General features: G+C 44.7%; 1 protein-coding gene across 1 annotated transcript in view; it reads left to right on the top strand.

Moving 5' to 3' along the window:
• The first annotated feature begins 12,698 nt into the window (after positions 1 to 12,698).
• The window catches only part of LOC130475591 (aldo-keto reductase family 1 member B1-like), a 35,814-nt gene continuing 23,877 nt past the window's right edge, over positions 12,699 to 24,635 (top strand). Inside the window, exon 1 of the mRNA XM_056847409.1 lies at positions 12,699 to 12,768. Within this exon, the coding sequence (XP_056703387.1) occupies positions 12,703 to 12,768 (66 nt within the window). The 5' untranslated portion in view covers positions 12,699 to 12,702. The remainder of the gene's footprint in view (positions 12,769 to 24,635) is intronic.

The following is a 24,635-nucleotide window of genomic DNA, read 5'->3' as shown; positions in this document are numbered from 1 at the left end:
AGCGTTTATGTGGGGGCATGCCCAAGAAAACCCTTCCAACCTGTTGGCTACAGGAGAAGCACAAAGACGACTGTGGAGCGATTGATGAGATTATACGGCTGAACTACCACTTACCTGAACACACGTACAGCACACGTACTAGTCAAATATGCTCTTTGCCATAAGTATGTTTAACAAAATACCAAGTTTGGGACCATGCGGCTTCCTTATCGCTGAGGAAATCTTTACTTTTCCACTAATCCCAGATGAGTCACTATGCATGTCTGTGGCAGCAAAACAAAAACAGGAGTCCGGTAACACCATACAGACTATTCTGGCATAAACCTTTGTGAGTCAAAGCTCAGTTTATCAGACACATGGATCAAGCGAGCATCTCCGTGCATCTGTTGAAGCGAGCTCTGACTCACAAAAAGCATCTGCTGGAATAGAATCTATTAGCCTCCAAGGCATCACCGGACTCCTGTTTTGTTTTACTTTTTTGCTGAACTTGAGTGAATCAATGCTAAATTCTGTTTTCCAAACAACAGGCCCGTAAATTACCAGTTAACCCAGTAATTCTGTAGCATGGATAGCCCTGTGTTTCAAAAACCTCATGAATGCATTATTTGGCACTGAACAAGTCACTCTCTCTTAACCCCTCCTGAACTGGGGATAATAAATATTAGTCAATGGGGGGAGGTTTGGTATGTCTTGCTGAAGTCCTTCGAACAGCACCTCAAACTGTAGAAAATCACGCAGGAAATCTGCATTCTCTCCTACTCAATTCTGTAGATCAAGGTATTATTAAAAGATATGTGCACATTGGTAGGGGGGAAAAACAGGAATCCACAATTTACAGTTATAAGCACTCAGAACTCTTAAAGAAAACTCTTACTGATATGCTGCTTTACAAAATCGCTCCCCTACCATTCTATACAGAATTAAAGGTATTTTTACATTGATTGACCATTAAGGCTGAACCAAAAAACGGCATGGCTTGTGCAGTGAATCCACCTCTGGGTACTCCAGAGATCCTGCTTCGGGTCACAAGGGAAAGTGACCTATAAGATCACCCTAGCGGGGGCCCTTACATTAGGCTGTGTATCTCTCGGGGTTACCGCACTTGTATTTCCACCGATGTATTAAGAGTTTGAAAACGTTATAAAAAAAATACTGTTCGCACTTTGTTTGGCCCCTTTAGCTGTGAAGACTTCTTCCAGCCATTTATTAGCCGTGGTATCCAAAAACCCTTTTAAAGCGATCTTTTTTTATAAACTCTTAATGCATCGCTGGGAATACAAAGTGCGGTAACCCCCTCTGTCCAGCACACATTCGCGTAGTTTTTCAGCATTCTGGAAAAAAAATCAGTGCCAGAAAGGCAAACCAGAACAAAACAAATGCAAACTGTATCCAAGGATGCATCCATTTACCCAGGATAGGCCTACTTAATTACTTTTCCATTCTTAGGCCATTTATGCACGGGAAGTTGTGACTTGGATTTGCCCCTCTCTAGATGTACATTTCCCCCATCTGAATTCTCAGAACTCAAAAACAAGCCCCCCATGCAGAGTTTTGAGAATTTGGGTGGGGGAAATGTGCATCTAGAGAGGGGCAAATCCAAGGCAAAACCTCCCCTGCATAACTGACCTAAGACTCCAGCCCTAAGGTTTTGCATTGGACTTGCCACTCTTTAGATGAACTTTTTCCCCATCCATATTCTCAAAACTCAACAATAAGCCCCCAGGCAGAGTTTTGAGAATTCGGATGGGGAAAATGTGCATCTAAAGAGCAGCAAATCCAATGCAAAACCTTTCATGAATAAATGGCTACACCCGAATGGAGACAACCCCAAATGCAAACGCTTACCTTGCTACCATGGAGCCCCTAACCCGGCGCCTGCAATCAACGCTCACCCAACTGCATTTGCAGCCCGAGCAGCTTAGCGCGCGCTGCTAATGGAGGAGAGAGAATGAGAGGCGGCTAGTAGGTGCGCCCTGTGATTGGAAGGTTGGCGTGCCACTCACTTGCAGGCCTCGGCTCGACTTCCTATCAGGAAAAACCCTGCCGTGGCCGAGGGGGAGGGACTAGGTGACCTAATAAGGCTCGCTCGGCTTAAACCGCCCGCGATGGCTCGCGGAGGGAGGCGGGGTTGGATTGGCTAAGAGAGGTCAGCGTCACGCACGACCCATGGCCAGGGAGTAACCGGCCCGCTGAGGATTCCCCCCCCTTGCGTTCTGCTCGTGCAACGCCTTCCCACGTGCATGTGTACTCGGAAGTGAAAGCGAGTTGAGGGCTGCGGCTGTAAAGAAAGGCGATATTAGCCATTTATGCATATTTATGCATTGCCTTGGATTTGCCACTCTCTAAATGCACATTTTTTCCATCCAAATTCTCCCAAACTCAACAGTAAGTCCCCCATGCAGAGTTTTGAGAATTCAGATGGGGGAAATGTGCATCTAGAGAGATGCATTATCATTGTTATTATAATATATAAAATATATAATGTTTTAATATATTTTTATATTTTATATTTTTATTTAATATTTTTATAATAGTTTAATACAATATATAAAATATAATTATGTTTTATTATTAATTAATAGTTATAATTAAATAAATTAAATAAAAATTAATTATAATTAAAATTATAATAATATAATAAAATATAATATATAAAAATAATATAATGATCATTATCATCATCATTAGAGAGCAGCAAATCCAAGGCAAAACCTCCCGTGCATAAATGACCTTCGAGACTGTGAAAAGTTTTCACCTGCGGGGAAACATTTTTTCAGCAGCCCAGTTCCTGTGCACACTTACTCAGGAGTAAGCCATATGGCTTCCAGCGGGACTTGCTTCTTAAGCGCCCATGGGAATGGGATCGGGCTGCTTGTCCGCACCACGGGCTTTAGAAGAATTTTTGGTTTTAGTGAAAAGCAGCGGTACTTCACTTTGGCTGGATTCATGCTCTTCTGCTTAACGCATCTGATCTGGCTGTTAAATTTCGTGTAAAGCAAAATCAATCTGTGGGTGTATTTTTTGGAGGGGAAACTCACAGATTTGCATAAAAATTGCTGGTAAATAGCTATAAAGTTAGAAGCAGTAATAATTAGGATAAATACGTTGTCAGAAATGGTTTATTAGTAGTAGTATTAGTAAAATTTGGCTATTAGCAATTAAGAGGATATTAATAACATGATGGGTATAGGCACACCTTGGAAGGGCTGTATGTATGTGATAGTATGTATGTTTTGTTTTTTCTTTGTCAAAAATCAATAAAATTTATATACTACAAAAATTGCTGGTAATATTTGCATATGGCAATAAAGCATGATTTTCTGGCAGTATTGCCAACTTTTTTCTGGCAAGGTTCCTGTGCCTTTCAGGAGTTGCAAGACAATTATAGGCTTTTTCCTGGAATGAAAGCATTGTCATGTCTGCCTTGAATTGATTATCCACTCTCGTTCTGCAGATTGTTTTTTAACTTTCACCTTTTATAGAATTCACATCGTCTTCTGGCCTCGATGCTTTTTAAAAAATCTTTTTTTTGTTTTGCTCATTTGCAAGCTACCTTGTATATGTTTCTGTAGATCGAGTGGGATATTTACATAAATACGTTCTGTGTAGATTTTATGATGTATATGGGGAATGCAGACCCTACAAATTGGTGCTGGTTGAAGCCTCATTTGTGCATTCTAAGCATTGTGATGATGAGCATCTGTATTGCAATGGGCTGTTCAAACCACCCTTGCAGATAAATTCATTTGAGGGAAAGCAGTTGTGATCTCACATCTGCACCGGATCCAGTCAGGGCTGATTAGGATATGCTGAGGCTGTAAACCAGAGGTCCCCAATCTTTTTCAGCCCGTGGGCACCTCAGAAATAACAGCAGGTGGAGCCAACCACAAAATGACTACCACCCATGGCAGATCACGATGGGTAGCCGAGTTAGTCTGTCAATAGCAGTAGAAAAGAGCAAGAGTCCAGTAGCACCTTAAAGACTATCAAAAATTTCTGGCAGGGTATGAGCTTTCATGAGCCACCGCTCACTTCTTCAGACCCAAGGGAGAGGACAACTGCAAAATGTCAGAAAAGGTAAAGCAAAGGTGTTTTTTTTTTCCAATATTAAAATGTTTCCAATAAAAATACTGTTCTTTGTTAATAAAATTGTTATATGTTTATTAAAGATGAGTAGTAGTATGTTATATAGTCAGTTCTCAGCCCAATAGCCCTTGGACAGCAATAGAGATTATTAGTTGATTGAAGATTAAGTGAATAGGTAAGAATGATTAATACCACTGACATAGTTCAAGATTAAGCAGTGTATTGTAAGTTAGATGAAAAGCCATTGTTTTTCTCCATTACCCCTTTTTTCAATCATTATTACTATTTTTGTAAAGCTGGTAACGATAAATTTAAAAGGACGCCCCTGGAAGGTGGATTATACTGTATGTACGGGAATGACTGAGTACGTTATGCGTGCTTTTGTTTATGTTTTTGAAATTTCAATAAAAATTATATATTAAGAAAAATGTCAGGGAGTGAAGTTATATATAACTTTAATAGTAACTCCTCAACGTTTCAGGCAGATCTGTTTAATAGGATACCTTTCCTCTGCACTAGGCCGTACGCACTTTCTAAATTCACCATGCTGGGGATCCCTGCTGTAAACTATGTCATTGCTAAGAGACCCCAGAGCACAACTCCCAAAATGGTAATTTAGCCTCTCTTATTTTTGTCCTTTTAAAAAAATATTAGAGGTCCCTCATAACCTGGGCTACTAAACTATAGTTTACCTAGTTTGTGCATAAATCCAGCTCTGGTTCCAGACTCCCGAAACTTCTCATTAGATGCAGACTCCCTCTTCCTGACAATTTCAGGGTCCAGTAATGACGTTTGTTGCATGACATTTCTTGTATTCAGAACAGCAAATTTTGCTTAGGGAAACTGCTAACATCATGCGGGGCCTTTCCAGTCTCCAGGCATTCCTGATACAGACGGTTTCTACATCTGTTTATTTGACAGCGAACAGGTTGCTGTGGCAACAGAATATAGCTCCTGCTTCCCAGCCTGATGACTTATAGAGGGGAAATGTATATAAATCAATAATTTTAAAAAGTCAAACTCAGTGCTTCGGCGTTATTTCTCCATTCTTTTCTTAAAAATAGGATGAGCCGAAAAAAGGTTCAGTAAAACCCACTGCATTTTAACCCCAGCTGACAGTATTTTTACGAGGGGGGGGGTGTTACCCAAAGCAATGATGTAACTCACTTCCCCAGATATTTATATCTCTTTCCCAGTGCAAATTAGCACCAAAAATGATTGACAACTTGTATCTCAAAAAGATACCTGGTCAGCATGCAGACCGTGGTAGTTTTTGACTGGTCAGGAAACAGATCGGGGTGACGTACGGAGTGGGTTGTGGGGGCAGATTTTCTTGGTCTCAGTGATGGACCTAGAAATGGTTGGCCTGTTGGTGGTAAGGGCTTAATTGTGGCTCAGAGGGTAAGGATGGACAAAATTAATTGTTGAATAAACCATCATGTAATATGATGCTTCTATAGCCACTAGAGGTCGGTGTTTGCTAGGAGGAACTGTTTTGTGAACTCTCCTCCAAGGAGAACTGTCTACCTACTCATAATTGTGTTTATCCTGAGATGTGTGTGTGTAAAGTGCCTTCAAGTCGCCGCCGACTTATGGCGACCCCTTTTTGGGGTTTTCATGGCAAGAGACGAACAGAGGTGGTTTGCCAGTGCCTTCCTCTGCACAGCAACCCTGGACTTCCTTGGTGGTCTCCCATCCAAACACTAACCAGGGCTGACCCCACTTAGCTTCTGAGATCTGACGAGATCAGGCTAGCCTGGGCCATCAGTCCTTATTTTTTGGCCACCACCTCTTGTAAGTCATGGTCCCATTGTGTCCCATGTTCTCCCTTTGAGAAGACTTGAGAATGCCCATTTAAAATTGTTAATATACAGATACTTTAGATTTTCCGTTCTGGAGATTGTCTTTTTCCAAATGTTTCTATAAATTACATGGGGAGGTTTATACCTTTGACTCTAGCACAGTGTCATGTTATGAAAATGCGTATGCTTGAATGCTGTGACACCACAAAATGCACATCTGAGCTTCCCAATTTGTGCTCTGCAGGTGGTGATGTTCACTTGTACGATTAATTTGCATGATTACAGCCTAATTATGATTTCCTATTATACTGTATGTATGGAAATGTTATAGCTTTATTAAAAAGAGCAGCCTCCCCCCTTGTTTTTAAAGCTGTGTATGATGGACGTTTCTTTTTTTTTTTTTTGCCATCAAGTGACGGCTGACCTTTGGTCAGCCTGTAGGGTTTTCAAGGCTAGAGACGTTCAGCGGTGCTTTGCCGCTGCCTGCCTCCATGTCACGTATTCTGTGACGGTCTCCCATCCAAATATTTGCCAGGATCAAGGCTGAGAGTGTGTGACTGGCCCAAGGTCACCCAGCCAGTTTCCATGGCAGAGTGGGGATTCGAACCTGGGTTTCCCAGATGCTAGTACGACACCTTAACCACTACACTGCACTGGCTCCTGCTGCATAAATGAATATACTACATAAAGTAGGCCAGCGGTCTGAAACTTTGGGTGAGGATCTAAACGTGGTTTACAAAGTTGGAAATGGGAAGGAACTGCTCAGTGGGAGCGGAGGCTCTGGTTGTCTCAGTGGCAAATTTGGGTCTGCTTTTGCATCATGTGCAAATTGGCCGTGAAATATAGTCTGTTGTTCTGTTAAAGATGAAGAATACCCTTCTTTTTTTCTTTCTTTTTTTCTCTGCTCTTAAGACAACAGTCTTGAGCACAAACAGTTCCAACAACAAAACAACAACAAAAAAGAGAGTAACAATTATAATAACAATACATTCACCTATGACAACTAGGGCATCAGGTTGCTCAGATCTAACTGTTCGATTTGACTACATGGGGAAAAAACTTTGCAACTGCCAGCCAGGGTGGTGGTATGATCACTTCCAGCCAAAAGGGTCTGTAGTTTCCAATGGGCTGGAATGCTAACCAGATCCTTTGGAAGGGGAGAGACCAACATAGTTCTATACCTATGAGATGAAGAATACAATTGTGAGATATTCCTGCATTTTAAGTTAGAGAGGGGCAAAGGTGTGCGGAGTTGTTTTGCGAGTCAGTCCTACTTGTCTAATTCCAAAAAAAGTATGAGAACTGCTGCAGTAGGAAGGAAAATAATCTTTGTCAGCACATACTTGGGCTAAGATCCTTGGTAGAGAAGAGGGATGTTACAAGTACTCAAGAGTATCCCAGTTTTCACCTGTGAAATGCTGGGGGCGTGCTCTTCTTTTGTGACTAAATGAGTGAAAAAGCTTGTTCCAGAACCTGCAAACCTTTCACTGTAAACTGAGCTGTGCTTTGTAGCAGACTGACAATACTTTAAAAAACATTGGTAGCTAAAAGAAGGCACCCATGCCAGGTCAATTGCACATAGGGAGATGGGGTTGGATGCCATTCTCAAAAGTGATGTTGACGTTATTTCAAGGTCATGCATCACTGCATGAATTGGGTCAAGCTAATTTTTCGGGGAATTGTTGCAGTTCTGAAAGTCATTAACTTATTTGAATGGGCTATACACCCAAACAAAGTTGCAACCAAATATATTACCACGATGGAACTTTGTCGTTGTCAAATGCTTTGCTAATAAGAGCTTGAGTGACTAGGATCTGAGAAACCCAGGTTCAAAACACCACTCTGCCATGGAAACTTGCTGGGTGACCTGGGGCCAGTCACACACTCTCAGCCTAACCTACCTCGTAGGGTTGTTGTGAGGATAACATGGAGGGGAGGAGGACAATGTAAGCCATTTTGGGTCCCCATTGGGGGAAAAGGTGGGATATAAACAGAGTAAATAATAAAAAAATAAAAAAATAGAATGACCCATTCATTTCCATTCTATATTGGACCATCCTGACTTAATCCCTTTTGGACAAAGGTCAATCAGGTTAGGACCTATTTGTCATGGAAGTTCAGAGCCATTACCAGATTTTCAATGGAGGTAGGACTATATTTTATATGGCTCTGATTGGTAACAGTAGCCTCTGACTTTGCATGGGATTTGCTGAAGCATCTTGTCACTCTTAGAAAGGAGGCTGGCTTAGGTCCAATATCATTTAACATAAATATTTGGGCATTTGGGATTTTGCCTTGTCTTCAGTTTTTAGCCTTTGGTGGAAACATAGTCCATGGGTAAGTGTTAATGACCCCTTTGACTTCTTGTTACTGCAAGGCACTCGGTGCATGCTCTGAGGAACCTGCTACAGCCTAGATCATGCGTGATTAGCTTTGTTAGATCAACTGTATTGCTTTTCGTTTGAACATCTCTGCTGCTGTTGCTGTGGGCCTTTCCCTGTATTTTGTGCCCTTTTCCCAACACCTTTTGAACCCAACCACACTTTTCCTCTTTTTTGTGTGTTTTATTTTGGTTTTGCGCCCACGTCATTATTTTCAGCAGGCCATGAACACAGGGAGTAACCTTGCCCAGACAACTGATAAAACATCAGATTTCTTCTTCCAAGCGGAGGTACATTCAGGGGAAACAACATCTGATCTTCTTGCAGACAGTTTTTTACCGGGTAATTGGTATGTGTATCGTGCTCCTGATATGATGAAATGTATTTGCCATCTGACACCACACCTGGGATACACTAGGTCATTTTCTTTGTTACCGTGTGTACTATTGCATTGGCATGGGTCCTTTTAACACACCCACATCAGTATCTCATTTTCTAAAGTATCTCATTTTTTGAAGAAGTGATCTGCGGCTCACAATGCTGCTTTAGCCAGAATCTGGAAAATGCAGGCAAAACGCGCGGGGAGAGCGAGGCGACCTCTGACAGCCGGAAAAAGGCATGCATAATCAAAAGGAAGCCCGGAAGCAGACCGCAAGGAAACGTCCAGGCAAAAAAAGCCTCAGTTATCAAACACTGAGAATACTTCTTAGTGTATGGATTAGCATTGAGTTTCTGGTATGTAATAAAATTCCCTATGAGGCCATTTGGCAGCGCAGAATTTCCCCATGAGGTCAAATTAATTGTGATCAACAACTCAGAGGTTGCTGTTCTTTAACTGCCATGGTTAAACTGGAGAACAGGGGTGGGGAACCTTTTTTCAGGGGAAACATCTGATCTTCTTGCAGACAGTTTTTTACCGGGTAGTTGGTATGTGTATCGTGCTCCTGATATGATGAAATGTATTTGCCATCTGAGATACCACACCTGGGATACCCTAGGTCATTTTCTTTGTTACCCTGTGTACTATTGAATTGGCATGGGTCCTTTTAACACACCCACATCAGTATCTCATTTTCTAAAGCAGGGGTGGGGAACATTTCTTCTGCCAAGGGCCATTTGGATATTTATGACATCATTCGTGGGCCACACAAAATTATCAACTTAAAAATTAGCCTGCTATATTTGGTCAAACATTTAGACCCAGGTTCAAATCCCCTCTCTGCCATGGAAGCTTGCCAGGTGACCTTGGATCAGTCACACCCTCTCAGTCTAACCTATCTTATAGGATTGTTGTGAAGATAAAATGGAGAAGAACAGAATATTGTAAACCACTTTGGGTCCCTACTAGGGAGAAAAGGGGGCTATAAATGAAGGTAATAAATTGTGAGGGTAAAGTGAAGTATACAGCCTTGAGCTCCTTGGAAGGAAGAAGAGTGGGATTGGAAGAAGTGCCTGTGGGATTGGAGCAGCATAAAAATACAATAGTTTCTACAGTTAAATGCTGTATTATTGACCTGAAATGATTCATTGCATTTAAAATTTTACTGCATTTTTTTTTTTACATCTGATTTCTAATTCCCAAAGCACCCACGGCACTCAATGGCTGCATTGTGTGGTAGATTAGAAAGGCTTTTGTGGAGGCTGATAATTTAATAATCACCTAAAAGATAAATTTTCAGTTGTGCATGTAACGGCCAGCAGAAGTGAATGGCCAACATTATTCCCTACGATAACTCTGTTTATTGTGCCAAGGGAAGAAAATTAGCCCGTTCCAAACCTTTGGTTAGGCAACAAATGTACTTTAGGTATAGCCCAACCTCATTTAAAAAATCCATTCTGTATGGACTGTAGAATTGAGATCCTGTGTGTATTTACTGGTTTGGTACCCTTTTATCAAAATATACTATTTCTAGGGTTGCCAGCTCCAGGTTGGGAAATACCTGGAGATTTTAGGGGTGGAGCCTGAGGAGGACGGGGTTTGGAGCGGGAAAGGACTTCAGTGCCATAGCCAAAGTGGCAATTTTTCTCCAGGTGAACTGATCTCTGTCGCCTGGAGATCACTTGTGATAGCAGGAGATCTCCAGCCACCACCTGGAGGTTGGCAACCCTATTTCACCTTTCCATAATGAGGATGAGGAAATCAGAGGCATTAATAGCGGCAACGGAGCATCCACATGTGGAGATATTCTCCTCATTTCCCTCTGTATCCCCACATGGTCACAATTTCCCCCTCCCATGCAGCCAGAGGGCTTTAAAATAGTAGCTATATTGCTATAGTGTTGTAATACTATAGCAACTATCAATTTTTTTTTAAAGCTGGCAAAAACTGTACTGGTGGAGGGCAGGTACAGGGGATATGGTCAAAAAGTGGCCCCAGTGTGCGTGAGGAGGTTCAGAAAACCACACATTCCCATTAGCATGTTGGGTATGCTCGCTTTGACACCGATCTTTCTAGAAAGATTGGACCAATGTAGGTTTGGGAAACACTGGAACAAACCAGAGGAAACCACGGCGGGAGACAGAAGGAAAATGACTGAATGACAAGAGCATGTGAATGTTAAAAAAAATGCACTCCAGATTGAGCATCAGTGCAAAGCAAAATGCTCCTGTGGAAGCAGCCAAAGTCAGCATTATTCTTGCTTTGGCCCATGGTTCCACCCCCAGAAGCCAGGTGGATGTCCGGGATCTGGCCTGGCCATAAATGCTTCCAAGTTAGACATGAGTGCTTTGCTTTCTTCCAGGCGTGACTAGTCAAGCCTCCACTGCCCCATTTTACTTTTCACATATGTACTATGGCCCAGGCTTGCCTGATCTCGTCAGATCTCAGAAGGTAAGCAGGGGTATCCCTGGTTGGTATTTCCATGAGAGGCCACCAAGGAATGCCAGGGTAGCTATGCAGAGGAAGGCGAGGGCAGACAGGAGGCGAACCGCTTCTGGACGTCTCTTGCCTTAACACCCCCACAGGGCCGCCATAGGTCAGCTGCGACTTGACAGCGCTTTGCACACACACACAAGGGCCATTTATGCACGGGAGGTTTTTGAATTGGATTTCCTCTATCTAGATGCACATCTCCCCCATCTGAATTCTCAAAACTCTGCACGGGGGCTTATTTTTAAGTTTTGAGAATTTGGATGGGGGAAATGTGCATCTAGAGAGCGGCAAAACCTCCCGTGCATAAATGGCCATGATGGTCACTTTTTTCCATCAAGATAATTCACAGTGGGTAGCCGAGTTAGTCTGTCTGCAGTAGTAGAAAAGGGCAAGAGTCCAGTAGCACCTTAAAGACTAACAAAAATATTTTCTGGTAAGGTATGAGCTTTCGTGAGCCACAGCTCACTTCTTCAGATACCTGAAGAAGAAGTGAGAAGTATCTGAAGAAGTGAGCTGTGGCTCACGAAAGCTCATACCCTACCAGAAAATATTTTTGTTAGTCTTTAAGGTGCTACTGGACTATTGCACTTTTTCCATCAGTTCCTCTTAACACAACTTTTGTACAGCTTGATTCTTTAAATTGCGCAACAGATTATATTAAAATATCTAATAACAGCGGCAAGAATAGCGTTAGCATCACAGTGGAAAACAGATAAAATACCAAAAATTCGAAATTTGGATTGATAAAAGCGTATGGATTTATAACAATGGCCCACTTAACAGAACTATTGCAAACAAATACTCAAAGATCAAATAAAGATAAATGGCACGCCTTCTATGAATATATCAAAACCAAAAAACAACAATAAAATCTTATGAAAGTTAAATCGATGATTAAATGTATTATGTTAACAAATAATGATAATTTGAATTTTATAAGGGGGTAGAAAGATGTATTTTTTTTATGCTGATGCTCTCCCCCTCCCTTTTCTTTTTTCCTGCATCCCTATTTAATATTATAAACCAATAAAAATATTTAATAATAATAAAAAAAGAACTGCGCAAAAGTTTCTTTTGGAGCGGCTCGTCCGTCCCCCCCCCCTTTTCCCTTGAACTGCGCATTTTGCGTCCGCTTCCCCGTTTGTAAAAGCCCCGGTTGGAGCTTCTTTTGATGGAGGAAGTGAAATATATCCGGGGGAGAGAGAGAGAGAGAGAGAAGGGAGTCGCACGGTTTGCAACCTCCGAAGCCCGCAAACCTGGAGCAAAGCCCGTTGCACGCAGCAGGAGTGACGCACGAGAGCTCGCCATGCCTCCTGCAAGCTCCAGCCCCCCAACCCCCTTTTCAGCCCCAAGCCCCCGTCCCAAAGGACGCAGGAAAAAGATGGGGGCCGGAAATAATTTGCATTTAGCAATGCAAAGTCTCCCCCACCCCCCACCCCCAGCTGCAGCCCAGATCCTCCCAGGGCGTGGCCAGATCTCATAAAAGGGGCTTGCTTTGGGGAGCTCGCGGCTGCGTTTCCCGGCCTAGCGTGGCGTTGCTGTGCACCGGACGCGGGCAGCCATGGCCAAATACGTGGAGCTATGCACCAAGGCCAAGATGCCCATCCTTGGGCTGGGCACCTGGAAGGTGGGTGTTTGCAAGCCAGGGGGGTCGGATGCAAGTCGGGGGTGGGGAGGGGAGAATGCAGTTTTCTCTGCCGCCCGTGCATCGGGTTGCATGGGCCGGTGTGCTCTTTTTCCGCCTCTCTCCAGCCGTGGCTCCCTCCCGACACAAAGCTTTCCATTGATCCGTGGAAGGTTTTGCATTGGATTTGCCCCTCTCTAGATGCACGTTTTCCCCATCTGAATTCTCAAAATTCTGCATGGCGGCTTATTGTTGAGTTCTGAGAATATGGATGGGGGGGAAAGTGCATCTAAAGGGTGGCAAATCCAATGCAAAACCTTCCATGAATAAATTTGTCTCTGCAAAAAAAAAAAGCAGAAAGAACCGCTCTCTTTGTGCGGGCTGCGTCCCGCCTACGGCAGCAGGACGAGGCTCTGCGTGAAAGGTTTTTGCCTTGGATTTGCCCCTCTCTAGATGCACGTTTTCCCCATCTGAATTCTCAAAACTCTGCATGGGGGGGCTTATTGTTGAGTTTGGAGAATATGGGGGGGAGTGCATCTAAAGAGTGGCAAATCCAAGTCAAAACCTCCCGTGCATCAATGGCATAAAAGGGCAAGAGTCCAGTAGCACCTTAAAAGACTAACAAAAATATTTTCTGGTAGGGTATGAGCTTTCGTGAGCCACAGCTCACTTCTTCAGATACTTCTCACTTCTTCAGGTATCTGAAGAAGTGAGCTGTGGCTCACGAAAGCTCGTACCCTACCAGAAAATATTTTTGTCAGTCTTTAAGGTGCTACTGGACTCTGGCCCTTTTCTACTACTGCAGACAGACTAACACGGCTACCCACTGTGAATTATAAATGGCATAGTTTGGGTCTGAATGCATCGCTTGCCACTCGGTTTGAATTCTCCTTTTGCTCCTGTCCTGGGCCATTTATGCATGGGAGGTTTTGCCTTGGATTTGCCGCTCGCTAGACGCTCGTTTACCCCATCTGAATTCTCCAAACTCAACAATAAACCCCCATGCAGAGTTTTGAGAATTCAGATGGGGAAAATGTGCATCTGGGTCATTTATGCCTGGGAGGTTTTGCCTTGGATTTGCTGCTCTCTAGATGCACATTTCCCCCATCCAAATCCTCCAAACTCAACAATAAGCCCCCATGCAGAATTTTGAGAATTCAGATGGGGAAAACGTGCATATAGAGAGCAGCAAATCCAAGGCAAAATCTTCTGCGCCTAAGTGTCCCTGGTTGCACTTACGTATGGTGTGTAAGCGTGTGTTCAGTCCGTTTATGCACGGGAGGTTTTGCCGTGGATTTGCCACTCTTCAGATGCACTTTTTCCCCATCCATATTCTCAAAACTCAACAATAAGGCCCCCTGCAGAGTTTTGAGAATTCGGATGGGGAAAATGTGCATCAAGGTCATTTATGCATGGGAGGTTTTGCCTTGGATTTGCTGCTCTCTAGATGCACATTTCCCCCATCCAAATTCTCCATACTCAACAATAAGCCCCCATGCAGAGTTTTGAGAATTCAGATGGGGAAAATGTGCATCTAGAGAGTGGCAAATCCAAGGCAAAACCTCCCATGCATATATGGTGTTCATGTGCCCGTGGTTAAAAGGGGGCGGCAGAGAAGAACTGGGATAAATTCTTTTAAATACTCTTTTGGTATACTGCTTAGACCATGGGTTCTCAACAAGGGGGAAATTCCCCCTCCGGGGATTTTAGGGTTGGGGGGGAACCACTATTCAGCAAAGTGTGATGTCCTGTAGATTAGGCACAATCTGTAAAATTGTAGTTTGTTTTTTTGTGTTGGACTATCTTGGGAAGGGGGGAATAATATTCTGAACAATGGTGAAAGGGGGGAATGGAGCAAAAAAAAAAAAGTTGAGAACCACTGGCTTTCATACCCAGCTTCTCAGCAGTTTTATTCCCCCAACACAGTTGTCAGGCGGTTGCAGAAATGAGATTTCAATTATTGTTTCACCTGGTCTTGTGCTCTTTCTTTCCTTTTTGAAGGAGGGGAATTAATAGCGTTTAAATTTAATTTTAAAATTAGAGTAATAGCATTTAAATTTATTTATTTATTTAAATTACACCCTGCCCATTTGCTCTGAGAAGGGCCGCCAAGGGAGCTGACAAATTGAAAACGTACATAATTTTTTTTTAATGAAAACCATTAACACCAACAAAAGCATAGTATTAAATAAAACACCAGAACGGAAATACACACCTGAAAACAAGTAAAACAGTGGGCCGGAGGGAGGGATCACTGAGGAAGTGCCAAAACAACACTCTGGAGGAAGATGGTAACAGAAGAGGTCAGACAAGTCTCCCTGGGGAGACAGTTCCTGAGTCGAGTTTTGGTGCCACTGCGGAGAAGGCCCTGTCCCGAGGTGCTGCCCACCTAATCTCAGAAGGTGGGGGTATCTGAAGCAGGTCCTCCATGGTGATTGTAGTGGTCAGGCTGGTTCATAAGGGAGTAGGCAGTCCTTCGGATGTTTAACTGAAATTTTGTTTGAGGTTGGCTGTCTTGAATTCGATGGGGGGGGGCGTATTTTGAGAGATGCCTTCAATTTCTGGCATTGTTCCAAGGTTGCATTCCTGCACGTGTCTCCTTGAGGAGCGATTCCATGTTGAACGTGATGAAACTCGCTTCTGAGTAAGCATGCAGGGTTTGACGCTAAAATGTTTTCCCCCAAAATCTTTCCCCCAAAAGTGTTGGCATAGTTTCACTTTAGGACATCGTTCCCATACATCCTTCATGTAACAGTGAACACTAGTTAACTCAGTAGGGCTGAGCAACACAGGATTGGGTTTCATACTTGCCACATTTTCCCCCCCAGCGGGCTCCTGTGTATTGAACAGAGTCAGAAATTCAACAAGTAAAACGTTTTGTTTCTCTCACTACATGTGAATGCTGAAGGGGAGAGGTTCACCTGCTGAATTTCTGCCTATCGCTTTGTTGTTAAAGGAACAGGGGTCCTACCATGAGGGATATATGGTAGCCACACAGCCTGCTTTAATGCAATAGGCTTGCCAACCTTAGGGCTGGGAGATCTCCCAAAATTACAGCTGATCTCCAAGCTACAGAGATCAGTTCCCCCGGAGACCATGACTATAGGAGGGTGAACTCTATGGCGTTCTACCCTGCTAAGGTCCCTCCCCAACGCCTGACCTCACCAGGGTGTACCCCCGAATCTCCAGGAATTTCCCATCCCTCAGTTGGCAACCCTATTTTTCTCCCCTGAGGCAAGGGCATCCTGAGCTGCGGGTTGTTTTCCCTCTCCATCCGGGTAGGCAGGACTAAAAGATTCTGACTTCCTGTGATACTTGGCGGGAAAACAGCCTGAGGAAGCCAGTTTCCGTCCTGCCTATCCGGGTGGAGCAGGCAACTCCGCATAGCTCTGTGCCTTTAGGCTTCATTTCTTTAGCTAGGAGTAGTTTCTTTCCCTTTCGTGTTACAGCTTACCTCTCAGTGTTCCGTGAGTCCTTAATCTTCGCCTTGATCCTTGTTTTTTGAGTGTTGGTCTGTCTTCTACCCCCCCCTCCGTTTTTTCTTCCCTCCTTATTTCCTTAGCCAAGATGGCCGACGCCATTTTAGTTAGGGAAGACGACCTTCTCTCTGAGAAGGACTATCAAAGGGGGTTGGTGCAGAGCAACCCCAAGGGCTCCGGTTCTCCCAACGGCCGCCCAGGCGGACCATTAGGGAGCAAAGAGGAACCGGGAGAGACCCAGACGCCTGATCCGGAGGCGCCTTTAGAAAAGCCTAAAAAGGCGCGCAAAATAGCGCCGCAGCTACCGGGCGCCCGGAGAAAAAGGCGCGGCGTTAAAGTTGGAGCAGGGGCGAAAGCCGGGCGCAAGTCACCCGCCTCTTCCCCAAAACCGGCTAAACCGCTCAACAAGCATCAGGGACGTTCGGATCCGATGGCAGCTGCATCCTCTGGTAACCCTGCGCAAACGGGAACGTTCCCGCCGGGAGTTGGCAGCCCCCCCCCCTCCCAGGAGGTGGCAGGCGCACAATTTATTTCATGGCAAAATGCTGATGACCTTATTAATTATGCCCTCCAGCGTCAGTGGATGGCCTTTCAATCCTTTCAAACTCGCCTCCCTCCCCCTATGGGATTGGACCCCTCCCTTCCCCCTCCCAATCTCCCGCCTAATCCTTCCTTTTCCAACTGCACTTCTGCTGTAAATGAGGCAAAATCAAAAGTCGATGCTCCCTCTGCTGGCAGGAGTGGGTCATGGCCTACAAAAGCAGCAATGAAGGCTAAGCCATGTGAAACCAGGGAGAATCAAATGGATCTCTCTAAGTCTCCCATTTCTTCTGTAGATTATGAGGAGGAGGAGGAGTTAGAGGAGGGGGAATTCGATTCCGACGAAGACCCACCTCAACAAGTAGAACAGCATAACAGACTTTTTTCTGGGGAGGATTATCAGGCCCTTTTGGCAAAGGCTATCCTCGCCCTTGATCTCAATGAGGAATCAGATCAATCTGAAGAGCCAAAGTCTAAGTTAAAAAAAGGGGTCAAGGAATGCTTTCCAAGACCTAAGACAACAACCAATTCAGTACCCTTCCCAGAATTTTTCATTAACGCGGTCAGAGACGAATGGGAGCACCCAACTCCCAATAAACAACTCCCCACTAGTATTAAAAAATTATACAATCTGGCTCCACATGCCATGGAAATGCTTAAGGTTCCCTTAGTAGACGCCCCTGTGTTGGACCTCCAATCACCAGGTTTGATCCCAGAAGACGGGGTGGGCTCCCTGAGGGACCAGTTAGACAGAAAGTCAGACTACCTGGCGAGGAAGGCGCACGAGGCCTCAGCCATGGCCATTCAGACCAGCGCTACCACTTCCATCTTTGCTAGGGCCGCTTATTTATGGGTCAAGAAAATTATACAACTTGTACCAGATGATAGCCTCAGAGTTCTTGGTGGTCTTGACAGAGTACAAACTGCGTTGACCGTGATGGCGGATGCCTCACTAGATACCATGTCCTCAGTAGCGAGGTCAATGGCATCAGTCACCTCCATTAGAAGGGGTCTATGGCTCAGGTCCTGGCCAGCTGATTTTAAGGCCAAAGCTACACTGATGGCCTACCCAGTCAAAGAGGGGAGGCTTTTCGGAGAAAAGCTGGACAGTATCCTTGTTGAAACAAAGGATAAAAAACAGGTCCTTCCCATGCAGATCAAAAAAGACCAACGTTCTCCTCTGTATCATTCCTTTCGTTCCCCCAAATTCACTCCCAGATTCAGAACAGACTTCAGGAGAGGCTCTTGGGTGTCAAACCGGGGATCATGGAACAATACCAGATCCTTTCGCAGAGGGGGGAGATTCTCTAGGCCCCAAAACTTCCAGGCCAGGTCAGATAAGGGCGACCGATTACCCAAACACCCCCCTCAGTGACGCCGATCACACCTACGTGGGGGGGAGGTTACAAATGTTCACAGCAAGGTGGGCCTTGTCCAACCCGGACAAATGGGTCTCTCAGATCCTATCAAATGGATACCTACTGGAATTCACCTCCCGACCCCGGGATCTCTTCCTAAATTCCCCTATATCACTCAAAACAGAGAAACATTCAAGGACAATAACAGCAATTCAACACCTGCTATTCATCAAAGCCATAGAGCCAGTCCCCAGCTCTCAGAAGGGCCAGGGAGTATATTCCATATTTTTTACGGTGCCAAAGAAAAACGGCGACTGGAGGGCCATCCTCGACTTGAAATACATCAACAAGAGGATGGCTCGAAGACACTTCCGCATGGAAACAGTCAAGTCAATAGTGGAATCTCTACTCCCTGGCACCTTTATGACGGCTGTGGATCTGACGGAGGCCTACCTCCATATTCCTATACATCCACTACACAGACCATTCCTCAGGTTCGCCTATGGACCCAACCATTACCAATTCAGAGCCCTCCCCTTCGGGTTGACATCCGCCCCGAGGGTCTTCACGAAGGTACTGGTAACAGTCATTGCTACACTCAGACAGGAAGGAGTCCAGGTACACCCGTACCTGGACGATATTCTGATCTGTGCTCCAACACCAAATCTCTCCCGCACCCATACAGATCACGTTATCCAGGTCCTCCAGGAACATGGATATCTCATAAATTTCGGCAAGAGTTCCTTACAACCTTCCCAAGTTATGACACACCTGGGAACCAGAATCAACTCAAAGACCAACTCTTTATCTCTATCCCAGGAGAGAATAAGCAAACTGAAAACCTTTGCTACCAAACTGACCAAATCAAAGTCCGCTATGCTAATGTCCCTTGCGGCTCTACTGGGCCTGATGGTGTCGTGCATAGCGATTGTCCCATGGGCACGCTTTCACTCACGCCCCCTTCAGTGGCTTCTACGTCCCCACCAATTAGATATAGCAAGAAAAAAGGTCAAGTCAGTGACAATCCCACACAGCGTCAGACACAGTCTTCTGTGGTGGACTGTTCCGTCGAACCTGCACAAAGCCACACAGTACATTCACGAAGACCCTGTTCAAGTCTTCACAGACGCCAGCCTTTTCGGATGGGGGGCCATATTGGGAGATCAGGTAGCCCAGGGTCGCTGGACCCACCAGGAATCACTGCTCCATATCAACCTGTTGGAGCTGAGAGCTGTCAAATTAGCTCTCTGGAAGTTCGCAGACATAATCAGGAACCATCATGTACTTATCAGAACGGACAATGTCGCTACAAAAGCGCACATCAACAAACAGGGGGGGTCCAGGTCCTCTTCCCTTCACAGAGAAGCAGTAGCAATTCTCACTTGGGCTCAAGCCAATCTTCCCTCGATCAGAGCGGAACATATCAAGGGAGACCTCAATTGCCAGGCCGACTGGTTAAGCCGGCAAAATTTAGACGAAGGAGAATGGGAGTTAGATCCAGGAACATTTCTTCAGATCACAGAAATATTTGGCACCCCCTTAGTAGATCTGTTTGCCTCCGAATCAAACCGCAAGGTACTCAGATTCTACTCCAGGTATTTTCACCCAAAGGCAGAAGGCACAGACGCCCTTCTCAGCCCGTGGCCCAGGGGACTGCTGTATGCTTTCCCCCCAATACCCATTCTACCAAAAGTCCTCCGCAAGATCCATCAATACAAAGCCAATGTGATATTAATAGCCCCTTACTGGCCTCGGAGGCCATGGTTTGTAACTCTGAAGCGCATGTCCTGCCAAGATCCATGGCAAATTCCAACGGAATCCAACACTCTCAGACAGGGACCTATCCTTCACCCAGACCCTCATTGGTTCTGTTTGACCGCCTGGCACTTGAAAGGCGGTCACTGCTAGAGCTAGGCTATTCCGTCGAAGTGGTTAACACAATTTTGGAGGCCAGAAAGCCCTCCACTAGACGCATTTACAACGCGTCGTGGAAGGCTTTCGTTCGCTGGGCCAGGAGAAAGCAAATGGACCCACTTCACCCTGACATTCCCGGCATCCTGGAATTTTTACAGGAAGGGGTTAGACAGAACCTGAAGGCTTCCACTTTAAGAAGACAATTGGCCGCCATTTCTACTGTTGTTCCTTTCACGGACGGACATCCCACGACACAGCATAGACACATCTCTGCCTTTCTAAAAGGGGTATCCCAAATTCAACCTCCTGCCTCTCACAGGTTCCCTACATGGAATCTTAATCTGGTTCTTAAGATTCTCATGGGTCCACCATTCGAACCTCTCAAAACGGTTCCGATGAGGTACCTTCGCATGAAGGTCCTCTTCCTTACAGCTATTACCTCAGCTAGGAGGGTATCGTAACTCAGAGCCCTTTCCATCAGAAAAGGCCTGTGTGTCTTCCATAAAGACAAGGTTGTCCTAACTCCTGACCCCACCTTCCGGCCTAAAATAAACTCCCATTTCCATAGATCTCAGGAAATAAACCTCCCATCGTTCTGCCCCAATCCATCAGGCACAACCGAAGCATTATGGCATACCTTAGACCTCAGGAGAGCCATCCGCACATTCATTAAGCGTACTGCAGAATTTAGAAAGTCAGACTTCCTATTTATAGGAATATCTAACCCCAGTAAAGGAAAAAAGATGTCAGCCGCTGCCATCAGTAACACAATCAAGGCATGCATAGCTGAAGCTTACAAGGTAGCTGGCAAGCCAGTGCCCGAGGGCATCACAGCTCATTCCCTTAGGAGTATGGCAACTACTGCCGCCTTTGACAAACAGGCCCCGCTGGAAGAAATTTGCCGGGCCGCAACCTGGTCCTCTGTTTCAACATTTATCAAGCATTATAAAATTCACACATGGTCCTCAGCGCAGGCGGCCTTCGGCCGCAGGGTCCTGCAGAATGTAGTCGAGTAAGTGTAGCTTATCCCACCCTTTTTTGGGGAGCTCTTATAAGTCCCGCAGCTCAGGATGCCCTTGCCTCAGGGGAGAATATAGCCTTGGATACTCACCGTGAGGGCTTATTCTCCTCTGAGGCGAAGGGCATCCTGCCCCTCCCTTATAACTTGTCTTACAATAAAAATTTTAACTGTTCAGTACTTGTCTCCTGCTTAGCACAGGAATGGCTTTATCTGTCTATCTGTTCATGTTGGGTTATATGCAATTGCAATTTACAGTTAGTTTATATAGCGAGTTCTTCCTACTGCTGTTAATGTAGCTAGTCTAGACGGTAACTGGCTTCCTCAGGCTGTTTTCCCGCCAAGTATCACAGGAAGTCAGAATCTTTTAGTCCTGCCTACCCGGATGGAGAGGGAAAACAACCCGCAGCTCAGGATGCCCTTCGCCTCAGAGGAGAATAAGCCCTCACGGTGAGTATCCAAGGCTATAATCCATGCTTACTGGAAAGGGGGGGGGGAAGGCAGTTCAGTTTGCATTTGACTTGGTTATGCTACTTCCTTTTTATTAGATTTTTTTTCTTTAAGAAAACATAAAAACAAACAAATACAGCAAAAAATATAAAAAAAAAATAAAATTACAAAAAAGAATACAAGAAATTGTAAAAGGGTATTCATGTACCATATTTAATACATTCATAATTACTAATTTATAATGTTATGCTACTTTCAAGGAGAATGCTAAAAACAGTGAGACATGCCTTTACCCTTGGAGAGCTGCCAATATCATTTCTTAACACTGTCTTAACACCGGTCAAAAAACACCCTTTTATTTAAAAGTAGATACTTTTGCCCGTTTGACAAAACTGTTATAAATACTCCTTTAAAAGAAATTAAACATGGAACGCTTGGGAGGAATGGTGAATGATGTGCTCAAGGTGCAGCTAAGTTAACTGCAGATAACGTGTTCTAGAGAGTTTGCTGTGTTTACATTTATGTTCCTGGGGCCGCTTTCATTTTCCCCCCAAATAACAGGTGTGACTGCACACCCAGCTAAATAAGGTACAAGAACCTCAAAAGAAAAGAAGGGAAAAGGGGGGGGAAATGAAAAATGCCACTTGTTTTCAGCCTGACTAGCTGACTCTTACCAGAACTTGGGAGCTAAGAAAGGTTCGCCACTGTTAGTCCTTGGATGGGAGACCACCAAGGAAGACCAGGTTAGCTATGCTCTTCTCTGGCCTTGAAAACCCCGTGGTCCTGGGGTCTCCATCAGTCAGTTGTGACTTGATGGCACACAGTTATTTTGGGGCAGGCCAATCCAAAGTGGGGGGGCAGGTAGGCGACAGCTGGGAACGGTGCCGCCACACTGCCTCCTGAGAGGAGTTGGTTTTTATATGCCAACTTTCTCTACCACTTAAGGAAGAATCCAACCGGCTTAGAATCGCCTTCCCTTCCCCTCCCCACAACGGACACCCTGTGAGGTAGGTGGGGCTGAGAGATATCTAAGAGAGCTGTGACTAGCCCAAGGTCACCCAGCTGGCCTCAAGTGTAGGAGAGAAGAAACCAATCCAGTTCACCAGAGTGGGGAATCAAACCCAGTTCTCCAGATCAGAGTACACCGCTCCAAACCGCCGCTCTTAACCACTACACCATGCTGGCTGGTGTAAACATGAGTACACGTGCTTGAAAATCAAATTCCGTGAAACTCCTCCATGGTGTTTCACAGGGCTGTGCCAACTGTTTTGCTGGTGAAGCTCCAAGGCAGCTTAAAGGGGCGTTCCCGGGCCCAAGGGGGTTTGGAGGCTGACTAACGTCAGCTCTGCCCCTGGGAACACACACCCCTGGACGCTGGCGCTGCCTCTTACGCCGGGAGAACACTGCCAGGAAGGCAGTGCTGGCGCTTGAGGCCTATGCCACTCCGCCGTTCCCGGGAGCCAGCATAAGTCACCTTGCACTGGCGTCTGTGCCATTTTGCATGGTGCAAGTGGCATGGACGCTGGTGTGGGGGTCACACCGGCGCTCCTATGCCGCTCTGCCCCCCCCCCCCATAGGATTGCATGGTTAATCTGGAAAAAAAATCTCATCTCTGTTCATATTAACTTGAGACCTCCTTAACTCTGTACATTAATAAAACATCAGATGCACATCAAAACCTTGGACATTTTTACTGGTTGACAAATATTTGTAAACCAGTCTTTCTGGATTGGTGGATGACTGCTGCCAGGTTTTTTGCTATTAATATGCTGGCTGCCGTTAGCAAATTCCAAACCATTCCGTGAAGTTAGTTTGTTCTAAACCCTTGCAAAACGTTCGGATGGCCCTGTGCAAATTTAGAGGCAAAACCTACCCAGTCATTCGTGCAAAGATATTTGTAAATTTATCTCCAAAAGTCTGATGCTGACATAGTCCCACCGTATAGGTAAAAAAAAACCCAAAAAAGCACCAGTATTGGAAAACAACTATTTGAAACCATATTAGCCTAAAGGTAGTTCTGCTGTGCAGATTAAAAAGAAAAGTAAGCCTTGGCAGGCGGAATATAATCGTAACCCCATAAAACCACAACATGGAGAGGGAACAGGAAGGGAAAGAAATGATGCCAATAAAAAATAAAGTGTTGTGAACATGAACGGGGGGACATCTTACTAAATGGCAGTATAAATGTTCCTATCAAGTGGCGGAAGGGTGAAAAGAAAGGGTAGGTTTTGAGAAATTTCATGACGGAGGAGAGTGTAGTAAAGTGACATTCAGGGGGACCTGTGTCACCAGATTTATACTGCTGTATGCCATGTGCATCTAAAGTTAGCAGCCACTGGCTAGCCACCAGCGAGAGGGGCCAAAGACAGGAGGAATGACATCACACTGTTGACACGCTATCTCTTCTAGGAAGTGATGTCACTGCTTTGATGTACCGTTTACTGTAAGTTTGGGGGGGTGTTAGAGCATCACAGAGACGTCACTTTGAGGTTTGATCCGGATGTGACAGCATGACAACAACCCCCATTTCCCCCATTCTAGATCTCCAGTTGATCTCCCTTCCTCTGCCTTTTCCCCTGCACTTTCCTATCCCTGTATGTCTTGTCTTCTTTTTTTTAATTATAGTTTTTATTTTTATAATGAGGGTACAGAAAAAAAGGGAGAAAGGGGGGAAATAGGAAAAAAGACTGTTGTGTCCATATCCAAGCATCCATAAAGCTATACATGCATGCATCTCACGTCAGCTCTTATCTCATCCAAATCCATTGATATCAATTACTAATTATTACCTGATGTTAATTAGTTATTAACCTACAATCCTTAACATTATATCTAATACATTAAAAACACTTAGTTATTATTTCCCAATCTAATACCAGCTATTACATTGTCATATTCTTATCAACAAGCTAAATTAAACTGCATTTCAATTTAACATTCTATCTCAGTACCTTCTAAAATACCAAAGAATTTAAACCACATGAGTTCCTTTCACCAAACACGTCAGTTTTGACAACAAGGCAAAATCAAATAATTTATTGATCCTTCAGGCACATCTGGAATCTTTGCGTCTTTCCAATACCTTGCTATGTCTTGTCTTTTTAAATTGTC

Source organism: Euleptes europaea, chromosome 3 (genome assembly GCF_029931775.1).
Source record: "Euleptes europaea isolate rEulEur1 chromosome 3, rEulEur1.hap1, whole genome shotgun sequence".
Classification (NCBI taxonomy): Eukaryota; Metazoa; Chordata; class Lepidosauria; order Squamata; family Sphaerodactylidae; genus Euleptes; species Euleptes europaea.
This window is presented reverse-complemented; position numbering and strand designations above follow the sequence as displayed.